Here is a 14,116-nt window from a genome sequence, read left to right as displayed (position 1 = left end):
TCTCGACATCCATGCTGCCTACCTTGCCTTCCGTACAGCTGCCGTCAGCTGTACGGCCTTCTTACAGATTCCGTGCACCCTGCAGCCCCCCGTACAGTTTCCCGTACGGCTCCCGTGCTCCCTGCACATCCCCGTTCAGCCTGTACAGCCTTCTGCTCTGCTCCACTGCCCCGTACAGCCTTTTCTGCAGACCCTGCTCTCTGTCCCAGCCTCCGTACAGCCGTCTCTGCTGCCCTCTGTACATTTTCTATCCTCTACAACTACACAGCCTGTTTTGCTTCCCTCCTCTGATATTCCCGTGCCATTGGCAGTCTGTACAAATTCAGCCATCTGTGCACCCTCAGCCATCCTCTGTACCTCTTCTGCAAACACCCGTACAGTTTATGCAGTCCCTGCAGCCTCTGGCCTCTACTTAGACTTTTTCTTCTCCTTCTTTGGCTGATCTCTCTTCTCCTTCGATCTCTGTGCCACTTTCCTTTTCTTCCCCTACCCTTCATTATGCTCGGAAGAAGAAAAGGGATTCGTTATCTCCGTCAATTTTGGAAGGGGTGAAGCTTGCAAAATTCGACTCTTCTGCTTTCCCCTCCTCTTCGCTTCAACATGATTTGTTTAGTCAAATGTGTGCTGATTCGGTAACTTCGCCTTCTGCTGCTGGATTTTCTTTACGAGAACTCTTTCCCTTGAACCTCTACTTCAGAGTATTCGCCAAGAACAGCAACTTGGTGTTTGCCTCTATTTTATGGGAAGAGTCATGACTGTGGCTTCTTTGCAAGCTTGGTCTTCAGTTGCTATGGGTGTTCGCCTTGTGCTGCTGGATTTTCTTTACGACGAACTCTTTCCCTTGAACCTCTACTTCAGAGTATTCGCCAAGCACAGCAACTTGGTGTTTGCCTCTATTTTATGGGAAGAGTCATGACTGTGGCTTCTTTGCAAGCTTGGTCTTCAGTTGCTATGGGTGTTGGCCAGATTACCTCTTTTATGTTCATGGGCAGGGGATTTTATTTTGCTCACTGTGCCTCTGTGGACAGTGTTTTCCATTTGCTTACTTTGGGTGGAGTTCATGGAGCAGGTCACTTTGCAGTTGCTATGCCTTGGGATCCTCTTTTTGATCCCCAGCCCGCTTCCTTCTCCACTTTTGTCCTGTTTGGGTGACTCTTAAAGACTTGCTGGTCCTGCTACTCCAGCATGTTCCTTCTCTTGCAACTTTGCTAGGCCGAGTTCTTTTCATTCCGAAGCAGGATTTCTTGGTCACCTCCCAATGAGAAATTGGTTGGAGATGCCTGCATATAGGGCAGATGAAACCTTAACCACATCTCAAACTCAGGTTCAGCAGTCAAATCGCAACCTTCTTTGCTAAATTGCACTTCGAATCCAAATCAAAGCAACAGAAACCAATTTAAGCACTGAAGAACAGTTCACCAATTGAAAACCACTTCGTCTAGGGGCTGGAGGGCTTAGAGACAGCTTGGGAAACTTTCAGGAGAGGGCTGGGCAGAAATTGCGTGAGAGAGAGAGAGAGTGTGTAGCAGAGGAAGAGAGAGAAGGAAAATGCAGCACTAGAGTCCACAAATAAGGGCTGGCCCCCTCAAAAGTCTATAAATCTCTTTGAACAAGGTGGCTCACGAGGGAGAAAAATCTAGGTACAATTCTCAATAAAACTCGGAGCCTAGAGGCCCTTAATTTATAGACTAGGCCAGCCAACTAGAAAGCATGTGCTTTCCAAAAGCTGGGTCTGCTTCTCTTGCCTAGAATAGGCGATTTTCTCTAGAAAGCTAGTGTTTCTCCCAAGCTAGTGTTTCTCCCAAGCAAGCGCTTTCTCCTTAAAGGGGAGGCGCTTTATTGCTGTCAACTCAAGGGGGCTCTTCGTTCCATGAGGTGCCACTTGACTTGTGCTTTTTCCCTTAAAAAGTGGGGAAATCAAGCGCTCTCCAAAGTTATGTACCTCGCACAAAAAATATCCAACATGTTAACCCATTAGAGGTTAGCCAAATGCATACATTCTAGTCCTTGGACTTATCCTAGTCCCTTGTGGGCGTCCCCACAATTCTCTTTTACCAATGCAAAGCAAAGTAAACAAAACTCATTCTAGTGAACCAGAGTCAACTTTCTTTGACTGTAATCGATCTAATAAAGATTCTGCTTTATTTCTTGGAAGAAGCACCAATTGGTGACAATAGAATCCCCCTACACCCATTGGTCCAAAAAGCCTAGCCTTTGCATGGTGCTCTCCAAGAAAGCCTAAAACACCTTGTCGTAGGCCTTCTCAAAATCCAGCAGGGGGATAGCAAGAGGGTGGGCCTCCTCCCGTGCTCAATCTACTGCCTACCCAAAAAAACTGATCTACCCAAGATGCCTTTTGTCAATGGATACCAAGGGGGCCTTCCCTTCCCTTTCTTTTGCCAACAAATCTCAATTTGCTTAGCCTCGCTCTTTAGGGATACAAAAAAATGCTGGCATAGCATAAGAGCATTTGAAAGGAAATCCTTGAACTTTATTCTTATAATGGCATGCTCATCCAACCTGCAAATCATATTAGAAACTTATAACACAACCATTTTTTTGATCATCTAAACAATAAGTCCTCCTTTGAATGAGGATTCATTTAGTGATTTAGCATATGAAGGTCTCAACCAAAGCAATTTCACTAGTTTTTTGGAATGAATTATAGAGCACGTAACCTCAAACCATTGGTCCAATGGTGCCTCCCATGAGGGGCTGCAAGATGGACCAGGATCTCCAGGGTGAAGTCATTCTTCCGGTCATCTGTTTAATTCGAAAGACCTACGTGCCAAAAATCCCATGGGAGTGGGTGGTCTCAGCAGGGCTTACACCCTAGAAGCTGAAAGAGAGGAGTCAAGTCTGAAGAAGACACCAGACCAACACCGAGAGAGAGAGAGAGAGAGAAAGAAAGAAAGAAAGAAAGTGTATTATTGTCCACTAAAGGCCAAAATGGGCCCATGGGACATCAAGAACTCTGCATACAAGATAGCACAAAATCAACGTGCCACAAAGAAGAGGCATCGTCGAATATCATCTAAGTGCTACGCAATACAATGCAAGTGAAAGTACATAATGTCAAATCTGAGCCTAAATACAAAGTAAACTAGATGCAAGGAAACCGCCCCTGGGTGCAAAATGGGGGGATGAGTACAATATGCCAATGCAAAGATACAAGTCCAGGTGTCACGGAGTCTGAGAACCAAAATAATACTGGAAATCCTGTCCATCGACTCTGCCTCCTGCTATGAGAGTACAAATCTGAGCAAAGGTGAGGTGAGCGGCTGGTGGGGCGAGATCTCCATGAGTAAGTCTCCTCCGAAAAGCTGCCATCATCTTGGATCGTCTGGAGATGAAGCGACGAGTACGTCCCCTATGTAACAAGATCCTGCGGCGTCTACAAACCATCTCATATGTACATCCACAGGGTGGAGGCATGTGTCCTGTGTGAGCTCTGACCTCCTCGTGCTCCTCCTGGTCTCTGTCCTCTGGTATAGCGTGTGCCTGAGCTCTATCAGGCTGGGCTCTATCACGCTCCGGTCTGTGCTGATGGTCTCTGAGGTAGTCTCGTCGAAGCATAGTGGCCTCCCTGACATAAAGAGCTAGGCAATGCTGATCCTCGTAGTCCATCACTCGTGAGAGAGGTCCAAAGCCATCCGTGAAGAGACAGTGGAATCTACCTCTGAGCTCATAATATAGCGGGCATCTACAAATGAAGTGCTCCTCTGACTCCACCTCTCCCATGGTGCAACAAGGGCAGATCCTGGTCTCTCGGCCTGGTCGCCGTCCATCCTCCATGCGTCGCATCCTACCAACCTCTATCTCGAGCTGATGCGAAGAGACTCTAAGCTGGCCAAGGGCAATCCTCAGTGAGTGGGACATGTGGATACCTGTATAGCCTGGTGGAATGACAAATCCATCCTCTGAGATCCGAAGGAAGTGGTCACGATATGTGGCCATCTTCATCGGAAGCTGCGTGGGATAAATCCAAGTGCGATACGTATGAAGCTGTAGCAAGTCTGCTCTCGTGACCTGGCTAAGCTCATGGCGAGTGGGCTGGCTCTTAGAGAAGGGGAGGGGAGGGGGGGCACGAGGGCAAGGGAGCAACAAAGGAGCTCGAGAGTGGGGGGGTAGGCGGTGATAAGGCCTCCTCCCTAACAGCACAAGATTTTTCAAGCTCTGTTCTTCATTTCTGACTTGGCTTACAAGGGTGCAGTTTAACTGATCTGTGAAGGAATATCCATTTTACAGTACTTAATTGTATTTACATTTTAAAACCATTTCAAGAATCTGCTAAACTTATTTCAATTGCATAGGCAATGGGGAGAATCAGCTGGATGACGCTCAGCGAAGTGACCTCTCCAAGGTCCTTTGCAGCATCTCAAAATTTATTCTCCATGTTTTCTCTTTGAATTATAACCTTTGCAAATCTCATTTAAAAAAACCTCGATTTATGTAATATTCCATAGAACTTATTGTACCCTTGCATGCAGAATCCACATCTCACACGGGTGGGTTCAGTCAATTCATCAGGTGGATCAGGTAAATGTCTATCTCCCACTCTTTTCTGTTGAAATGGAATGACAAACTACTTTGAATTTCCCTGGAACAGCAAGAAGGGCCATAACATACGATTTTTCTTCTCAACTGCACATACTGTTGAACTGTAATTCAATGTACTTCTGATGCTCACAACAAGAACAAATAGATACATTTCATCTGTGCAGGGAATGTAAAAGGACTGGTCTATATGCCTGCCCAAGGTGTGATCCTAAACAAAGCACAAGAAGCCAAAATTCTATCCTTTGGAACTTATCCTGGAAAATTCAGCACTACACAAAATAGGGATCTGTCTATCCATCTCGCGGTTACTTTCCTGTATCCTTGTGAAGAATGTTACCAAATATCTGAGAGAGATCTGCCATCAATTGTCAGTGTTTTGCAGAAGAGAAGGTCCAATCATGTGGCTCAGCCTCGTTAAGTAAAAAAACCCAGCAATGGCACCCCATCTCTGGTCATTGTGATTAGATGGAAAAGGCTGTGAAAAAGGTGGAAAATATTGTCTTTGATGGTCCTCAACAAAGCACAAGAAGCCAAAACTCAGTTCTTACCTCAAAAAACAGCAGCACCAACAAAGCAGGGACCTCCCTATCAATCTCATGATTACTTCCTTTCATGCAGTTCGTCAATCCCCTTCAAAACCTTTTTGGACTCTTCCTTTTGATATGTCTCTTTGTTTTCTTATCATAAGATTAGAAATTTCTATAAATTTCTCAACTTGTCAGGACTACTCAGTTGGGTAGGAGCTTAGAGGTGAGGTTTGCAGCAGCTATTCTTAGGGCTTGGGATGCAGTACGAGAGACACTTTATCAGAGGCATCCCATGTCGTTTACCAGAGGAGACACCCCTCCTTTTCAATGACCGTATCAAATCAGCAACCCGCGACACACCATTTGGCAGAGATCCAACCTCTCTTGAGGCGGTTTCCCCCGGACAGTGGTCAGCACAATGGGAGAGTGGTTTTCTTTTCACAGAGTTGCCCCCACTTGCTCAAAGACAGAGATCCTAGATCATGATAGAGGAGATTGAGAGTGCAATCGCTGAGGACTAGAGAGTAGTTCAGGAGCCACATGTTGCACAGGCTCATTCATGGTTTGGGTATTTTACAAGACATGAGATCTTGCTTTTGGTGGTGGGTACCTCAGGTCAATCCTCATTCACATTTACGATATAGGACGATGGCAAGATACAAAAACAATAGGTTGGGATAGAGGACTTGAGAGAGAGGATGTAGCTCAATATCAAAGGAGGTGGTACATTGATCCCGATCCATGCATAACAAAGGTGGTTCGGAGGTTTTACGTTTGGGAGAGGAGACCCTCACAAAGGCTTCAGTGCGACCTAGGAGAGTGGTTTTGGAGAGAGCCTTGCATTCAAGATGCCCCCAATATTCCTTTTTTCAGCCATTCAGTGAGATTAGGTTTGATGGCCAGCCGCATCAGAGCATTGGCATAGACAAGATCTCTCTCTCAGAGGTTTCTTGAGGATTTTTGGCACAAGATCTAGGACAATTATTGGCCAAGGAAGATCTCCCACTTCCTTTGGCTATTGGCACTTGCAATGGGCACCTGGCTTGGGTTTGGTCATTTTCCAATTACAAGCTCACGATGTGGTTTCGCAGAGGAGTCTCAGAGGCATTGCAATCGTGTTTGCCCGCTGGCACAGAATAATGGAGGAGAGCTTTTTTTTTGCAAAAACGAGACTTCTATTAAGTATTAAAGAAAACCGTTAGAGCAAGCTCCATACGGGAATACGGGATACACCATGCAATGCATGAAAAGCTCAAGAGCCAAAAAGAAAGGATTGGGGCTGATAGTGCCATCTCAATCCGTTAGCAACCTCTGAGAAAAAGGGAGAACCCCTCCAAACTCAAAGAAATACAGTCCTCCTAGAAGAGGCTGCCCATGAAGGGCCCTGCATGCTAGCCCATATGGCTATCAAAGTGTGAACCGTGTCACTCCAAATACCCATGAACACCTGTGATCGGTGTATCTGGGTGTCATCCAAGGCCTCTGTGCATCTGGCTCTCCAAATGTGCCAAGAGGAAATGCTAGCCAAAATCTCCCAAGAGGGGTCCACTGAAACATGTGAAGCTCTGAAAGGAATATGTGGTACATCCTGAAGAGAGCATAAAAGCCTTCCAAGTGCCTACTGTGTGTAGGCGGGCCTCACTGCATATAATGGGAAGTGCCCAGTGGTCTGCCATGCTCATCAAGTAAACTATCGTTCCAAATGATTGGCTGCCTATCAATCTCTTCAAGGATAGAGGGCGGAACCCTTCCAAGAGTGTTCCTGAAGCTCCCCCAAGCTTTTAGGATGGCAGTCATGAGAGGAGAGGCAGGAGACCTAAGAGAGGCGGAAGTAAAAATCCAGCGAGGGCTGTCCACCCAATGTCCCAAGGTAGGTGTGCAAGCCTGACATCCATCCTGACCGCCTCAGTAGCCAAAGAGGGCTCGCCAGGAAGACGGGGGATCTCTGCTACCACACCAAACCTCTCGCCAATAGCTTAAAGAAGCCGATGATAAACTGAGGGGAGACCAGGGAACCTGATGCAAATAGAAACTCCCTACTTGTCCTCTTCAACTGGGTCAAAGCCCAATTGAAAGCCCAATTGAAAGGGAAACAAATCCTCCTGTAGCCTAGAAATAGAAACCCGGCTTGTAGCAGGTCTCTCGTGATGTCCGGGGAATCTAGGCACACTTGAAAGAAACCTCGTCCCAACAAATGAACATCCTTAAGGTGGGGGGCAAGGTCCTGGGGAAACGCAGCAAGCATCCAATCTCTAGCTTGTGACTTGGAGGGGTGGGAGCCATGGATGCGTGCGAAGAGAGTCGTGAAACACTCATGCTCCAAATCCTTTTGCAATTGCTACAGCTCGTCTTTTGAGAAAGTGATAGTTCTCGCGGCCAGTGTGGGCGGTAACGGATTAATTGAATGGGAATCCATTCGTCAATCGAGGTGGGAAAGGCCGATTCAAACACAAAGAAGAACTCCGTCCGCTTTCCTGAAGCCCAGGAGACCCCTAAAGTAGAATAGGGTGATTTAAATGAAGGGAGAGGGTGAAAGGAAGGTGGGAGAGAGAGGAAAGAGCAAGGAGAGGAGGAGTCAGCAAAGAGAGAGGGGGGGCAGCAAGAGGAGAGGAGGAAGGGAGAGGAGGGGAGGATGAAGGGAGAGGAGGGGAGGATAGAGGAGAGGAGGAGTGGAGGAGAGTGGAGGAGAGGGGGGTGAGCAGGTAGGGTGGAGGGGAGGGAGGAGACAGCGCGAGGGAGGAGGCAGCGCGCGGGGAGGGACTGCAGCAGCGAGGGAGGGGAACCAGGGGGAGGCGGGGGGAGCAGTAGGTAGGGGGGAGGGGAGGGAGGAGAAGCAAGGAGGGGAGGGAGGAGGCAGCACGCGGGGGACGAGGCAGAGAGCGGGGGCGGGGGGGCTGTGATTCACAATGCAAAGCATATCCGATGGGCACAATACTTTGCACACACCTTCAACTAGGTGGAATTGACTTACATGCAAAGTGGCATTCCCATCGCATAAGTACTTGATCGGATAGCACACCTAGGAGCGTGTTTTTTACGGATGTGCATGACACTAACGCAGAAATGGTATTTAATGCTCGACCGACCATGCAAAGCATATCCGATGGGCACAATACTTTTCCTACACCTTAATCTAGGTGGTATTGAAATGTTCCAAGAGGGAGGCTTTTATCAGTATATGGGAGCCATGCCCTTTCCTTCATTTCACAGATGGTGGTACAATATGGGATTATAAACCATTGGAATGGCTATTTTGTACGAGGTTATCCCCATAGAACGGCCAGTCAGGCAGATATCCTCGTGTTTTTATGTTATACCCTTCATTGGGGAGTTGTAATTTTTTTGTGTGTACATTTCACTAAGGAGTTTATTACCAGAATAAAATCTACAAGTACCTCACTAAGTCAGCCTCCCTTTGCTGTTCTTAAAATTTACATAGTGAGAAGTAACATACTCCATTCAAAACCACCATTACAGCAGAGGTGGGAGAGTAGTATCCATCACAAGCCTCCGCAAAATTGTGGGGCTGGAGACAAAATCAATACCAAAGCCTTACTATCTGAAAATTTTTTTAAAAGAAAAAACCGAACAGAAAACTGCTCAGGTCCACAAAAGGGGGGGTACCCGTTTCTTTCCGGGGACATGCCTACCTTCCTCCAACAATGAGAAAACCCACGCCAAAGCTTGAGATGAGGGATTCATCTAGTAACTCGAACCATCGAACGTGCTTGGAGGGAGAAAAGGGAAGGGGGGAAACCAAACACAGAAGAGAAGGGACTTTGCAACGGAGCCAGGAGCCAATGAAGCAATCCCCAGTGATAGGAGTGGCATTCCCTCCATTGTCGTAGCTCAAGAGGGGCTGATTGGCGAGAGTAAAAGAGCAGGTTCAAGATGAGCTAAGGCCAAGAAAACCTCCTGACGAGCCAGGGCTGAAGTACAGGAGAAAGGAAAAGGGGGGCCCAGGTTGGGTGGGGGGTGAGCAGGAAATTCAGCACCGCCCCTCTCAAAGGAGAAGCTAGGAGGGGGTGGGGCGACGGAGCAGTTTCAGGTATGAAGTCCATCTTTTTCAAAGTGATCATGGTATTAGACATGTGAATAAAGGTTAAAAAATGGAAGGACAGTCCATCTTCTCATAGTCCTCTAAACAAATATGGTATAAAAACAAAGGGCCCAAGAGTTTCCACTGTGTTTAACAGCCTTTTGCCATGTCATCGCAACTAGTAGGGATGGCCATTACTGGGTGTTTTCACTTTATAAGGCTGAGGCACATTATTGGACATTCTCTTCCCCAAGACACCGACAATTGACAGCAGATCTATATCAGGTTCTTTGTGACATCTTTCACATGAAACCCACATGATCCACCCTCCATATAGAGATCATTTCTCAAATACTCAAGCACATGCCATTAGCAGTAATCAATCGTCTGATAGGGAGACCGTGGCACAACTTTGGCCAGAGATTATCTTATGGAGTTAGCGGCACAAATGCTCAAGCAAGCACTTCTAGGCTATTATAGATAAGTAGTGATGTCCTTAAGGCTGTGGGACTGTGGCATTCCTTTCTAGCGTACAGAGTATAGTATAAGGCCCCCAATCTCTTGCTCGGCCAAGTGGATAGGGGGATGATGAGTTGGCTTCACATGGAAGGGCCCTGTGCACGGGGTAAATGTGGGTCACTGTGTGGCTTTATCACAATGGAGATGACAATCATAATATTTTGCATGGTGGAACTTAATACCCAAGTTTCCCCCGGCATCTTCAGATGGAGATAGCTTGAGAAGATTGTAAAAGCACCATGATCAACTGTTTTTTGAGATTGGGACTTGCTTTATGCAGCCATTCCAGTCTTTACACGTTTTTTGAAAGATAGTCGTTATATTACGTTAGAGATCAATTTGACACGGAAAAGGAACAATAAACCAACATTTCTAACGTATCTTCAGATGTGGGGTGTGGGTCAGACTCTTCCAGAAGCATCATGGCAAGCCTAAGGCCAGCATTTCTAATGTATCTTCAGATGTGGGGTGGGTCAGACTATTCTAGAAGCATCATGGCAAGCCTAAGGCCATGGGTTAGGAGTCAGCACATGTGCAATGATAGCATGAGAAGGTTTAAAGGCTGAATGATAGCATGCAGAAGATTTAAATGGTGGAAAAGGCAAGGATGCAGTATACAATGAAAGGACATAACAAAAGATAATGTAAGACTAGGAAAGAGCAACAACTACACAAAGCTTGAATGGTCAGCTTATCCAAGGTTAAACAGGAATGAGCATCTAGCTCCAACTATAACAATGCAGCAAATGCTCAAGCAAGCCCCTGACTCCACCTTCCTACTCCTGATCATTATCTACTCCAGCAAGAGACTCCACAGTCATCAACAGTGCCACAAGTGCTGAGACAAGATTATAACTTCCGCTTCTTCTCCTATCCCCTCTCAGAATAGTAAACTCCTTTTGTGCCTGCTTGTGAGAGAGAGAGAGAGAGAGAGAGAGAGAGAGAGAGATGATATGATATGATACTATTAATGTCTGCTGGAGGAGAACTGTGGGGGGGGCGGGGCGGGGGGCGGAAGTGGGAGTGGGTGAGTCCACTATTGTTAAGGGAAGAATGAGAATATAGGAGACAAAAAGTGGAGCCACGAGCTTGCCTCATAAATTGCTGTTCACTCCAATTCCAGGGTGTGAATTCGTTGAGGGCAGTAAACTCCTGATCTTTTGCTTTATTTTATCAGAGCCTACTTCTCTCAGCAGCTGAGCAAGGCTGTTGTTTCCATCAGCAGAGCTACCTCCTAGCCCCAAATTGGGGAATTGCCTGGCGTTCTAGCTGTCTTGGCTCCTGCAACTTGGGATTGCTGCATTGGTCTTCGAGAGCCTTTATCCGCCATTGCTCGTGGCTCATGTTCACGCTTGTGAGGGCTGCTCTGTCCAAGTGCCTTTTTGTAATTATCATAGATCTATACCTACTGCCTTTTACATCTCTTTCTTCACCTATGTGATGCATAATTCCTTTTCTTGTTCTGCTCACCTTCATGGTTGGATACTCGATACCCTTGTCATATAAGTGGGAGAGGGTGAGTCCACTATTGTTAAGGGAAGAATGAGAATATAGGAGACAAAAAGTGGAGCCACGAGCTTGCCTCATAAATTGCTGTTCACTCCAATTCCAGGGTGTGAATTCGTTGAGGGCTGTAAACTCCTGATCTTTTGCTTTATTTTATCAGAGCCCACTTCTCTCAGCAGCTGAGCAAGGCTGTTGTTTCCATCAGCAGAGCTACCTCCTAGCCCCAAATTGGGGAATTGCCTGGCGTTCTAGCTGTCTTGGCTCCTGCAACTTGGGATTGCTGCATTGGTCTTCGAGAGCCTTTATCTGCCATTGCTCGTGGCTCATGTTCACGCTTGTGAGGGCTGCTCTGTCCAAGTGCCTTTTTGTAATTATCATAGATCTATACCTACTGCCTTTTACATCTCTTTCTTCACCTATGTGATGCATAATTCCTTTTCTTGTTCTGCTCACCTTCATGGTTGGATACTCGATACCCTTGTCATATAAGTTTGGCTTCTCATTCTCACAATCTGGCCAACATCTAGCGAGGGGCACTTTAAACACTCTGGAGTCTTGGAGTTGTAAAGACTCACGTTTACAACAGATACAGGAGACTCAGTGATCTTAAATTATAGTGCTGCTTGTATATGACTACAAAGGCTGATTGGATCCCCTCTAGCATGCTATATAGCTAGGAGGTCGTGAACCTCCTGTACAAAGTCTGGTTCAATCCTCACAATGTGGCTAACATCTAGGAGTTCTGAATACTCATGTTTAGAATAGATGCAGGAGACTCAGTGACTCTTAAATTATAGTCCAGCTTGTGTATCACTACAAAGGCTGATTGAATCCTCTAGCATGCAATATAGCTAGGTGGTTGTGAAACCTCTGTATAAAGGCTGGTTCAATCCATGAATGAGAAGTCGCTGCAGAAGGAGCCATATCTACTAACCTACAGTTCTTCAGAAACAGAGTAATGACCTAATGTGCCAAAGTTTAAACATCAGTGTAAATATTCAAGCCTTTACGATTTTATATGGTAATGTTGGGTAAGTCTAACGATCCAGTTGCTCTCTTTTGGAACTCGACGAATCATGCAAGTCAAGTATTCCTGTTGTCAGCAAATTTGTAAAATGTTGATTGAGAGTCACTTTTGAGGAGCTCACTAACTGCATCTCTTTCTCAGGTTTCACTGCGGACAAGGAGGATCCTACCAAAAAAAGGAGAGTAGAACGGCAAAGGAAGTAAGTTTCACATACTTTTTTTCTCAGATTTTGCCAAGTACAACCTAGGGAGAGGACAGCCCAGCGTGTTTGCTATACTTCAACTTTGTTTAGCTATGAGCTGGAAGCCTTTCGGGTTCCTGGGCTAATGCTTATGTGAGGGTCCTACGAAGGTTAAATGGAAGTCAAGGATTCAAGTTGCTTGAATACCACGTGATTAAAACTTTGGGAACCTTGGCTTGTTTATATAGTACTCTTGTTAATCTGTTTCTCCTTCAAAGAACACAAAGGTGTTGCATTCTACCATTAAAAATGATGCAAGTGCACTGCTATAACATGTTACTAGGATGGGTGCGTAAGTGTCTGTCAGATTTTTTGCATTTTTAATCATACTAAGATTTTCTTGAAAATCTTTCGTTTAATCTTTTATTAGCATGAAGTCCCTGGAGAATCCTCCATCTTGTGGAGCACTGTGTATGACGCTTTTTGACTCCATACCAGGGGTCTCTGGCAGCAGAAAGTTGAAATCATCATGATTGATTTTTTAATGTTGTGGATTCTAGGATGGCTGAGGCAAAGTGCAGAAATTCTGTACCAATGTTGCCTTCAGATCTGCAAGCTGCCTTGAAGCGCTGTGAGGCCTTGGAGAAGGAGGTTCGGTCACTGAAGCTGAATTTATCTTTCATGAACAGGTCATCACCACTTGCCCTGATAATTGTAAACCAAATGAGTCGATTGGCTTGTCGAAACTTGAACTGAAATGATTGGTGTAAGAATGAAATAACCTTTTCACCATCAAGCTCACTGCAATGGGCACCCAGCAACTCATAAGGTCAAGTCCAAGTTTCAAACTTATTTTCTTTGACATCGTTGGAAGAGAACTCCCTGCCTCAGGATGCGGTTTTGTGCTGGAGTTTCTTCTCAAGTGCTCATTGACCTAAGCTTTGCTGCATGCTATGTATGTTCAAAGAAGAAATGTTATTGTAGCTGTAAAGCCCGAACTTACTATTTATTGTTTTGTTCACCAGAAAGGATTCAGAGCAAACAAAACAAATAGAAGAGCTTCAAAAACAAAATGAGGATCTGCAAGAGGATAAAGATAGATTTTTGCAGCAAATTGAGCAGTTTACATCAGGGAATCGACTAGCTTGATCGACCTCAAGCTGGCGAACGCCTTCTCCTGAAGGGGATCATGATTGCAGTTTGCGATTGTTTTCTCATCTTATCAGTTTGTAAAATATTGAAGTTTTTTGCTGCGCCTGCGAAATCTCAGAGCTTTCCAGTCAGGACATTAACTTCTTACCTGGAAGCAGATTGACAGAGGAAACATGTAAACTGTCAATTGTTTGACAATTCCTGTGAGCAGACCATGATATACATTTATACCAAACACGGACTTCTACTAAGCACAAGCACTTTTGTCAATGTTTGGTAATTCCCAGGAGCAGACCATAACTCGAGTGTCTTTGCTCGAGCATGCAGGATTGCCCAAGGCATAATTAATGGATATTGTATTGCAGTTTGTACTGTAAGCAAAGAACTTTTTGGTTTTGGCATATATCTGGTATAATTGCAAAAGCCATGGGCTGCTCAATTTTGAAATTTTAAGCAAATTCAAATTCTATGCCTGTTAGGACTTGAAATGCTCGCTCTTGTGGAATCTCTTTGTTTCCTTGGTCTATTCCCCCCATATCTGCATGTCAGCACCTTGGATGGCATGTACACCTCTGGCCTCTAGAAGGCTGTGCTGTATGGATTCC

General features: G+C 45.6%; 1 protein-coding gene across 1 annotated transcript in view; it reads left to right on the top strand.

Moving 5' to 3' along the window:
- LOC147898822 (protein CYCLOPS-like) overlaps positions 1-13,916 on the top strand; it is a 74,526-nt gene extending 60,610 nt beyond the window's left edge. Inside the window, exons 7-12 of the mRNA XM_087379236.1 lie at positions 4,314-4,363; positions 4,491-4,539; positions 4,725-4,760; positions 12,320-12,377; positions 12,920-13,048; positions 13,385-13,916. Coding sequence (XP_087235362.1) covers positions 4,314-4,363; positions 4,491-4,539; positions 4,725-4,760; positions 12,320-12,377; positions 12,920-13,048; positions 13,385-13,508 — 446 coding nt within the window. The 3' untranslated portion in view covers positions 13,509-13,916. The remainder of the gene's footprint in view (positions 1-4,313; positions 4,364-4,490; positions 4,540-4,724; positions 4,761-12,319; positions 12,378-12,919; positions 13,049-13,384) is intronic.
- Positions 13,917-14,116: the final 200 nt, after the last annotated feature.

The sequence above is a fragment of the Dipteris shenzhenensis genome, chromosome 9, assembly GCF_047967505.1.
Source record: "Dipteris shenzhenensis isolate YYH24624 ecotype China chromosome 9, Dip_SZ_1.0, whole genome shotgun sequence".
NCBI lineage: Eukaryota > Viridiplantae > Streptophyta > Polypodiopsida > Gleicheniales > Dipteridaceae > Dipteris > Dipteris shenzhenensis.
This window is presented reverse-complemented; position numbering and strand designations above follow the sequence as displayed.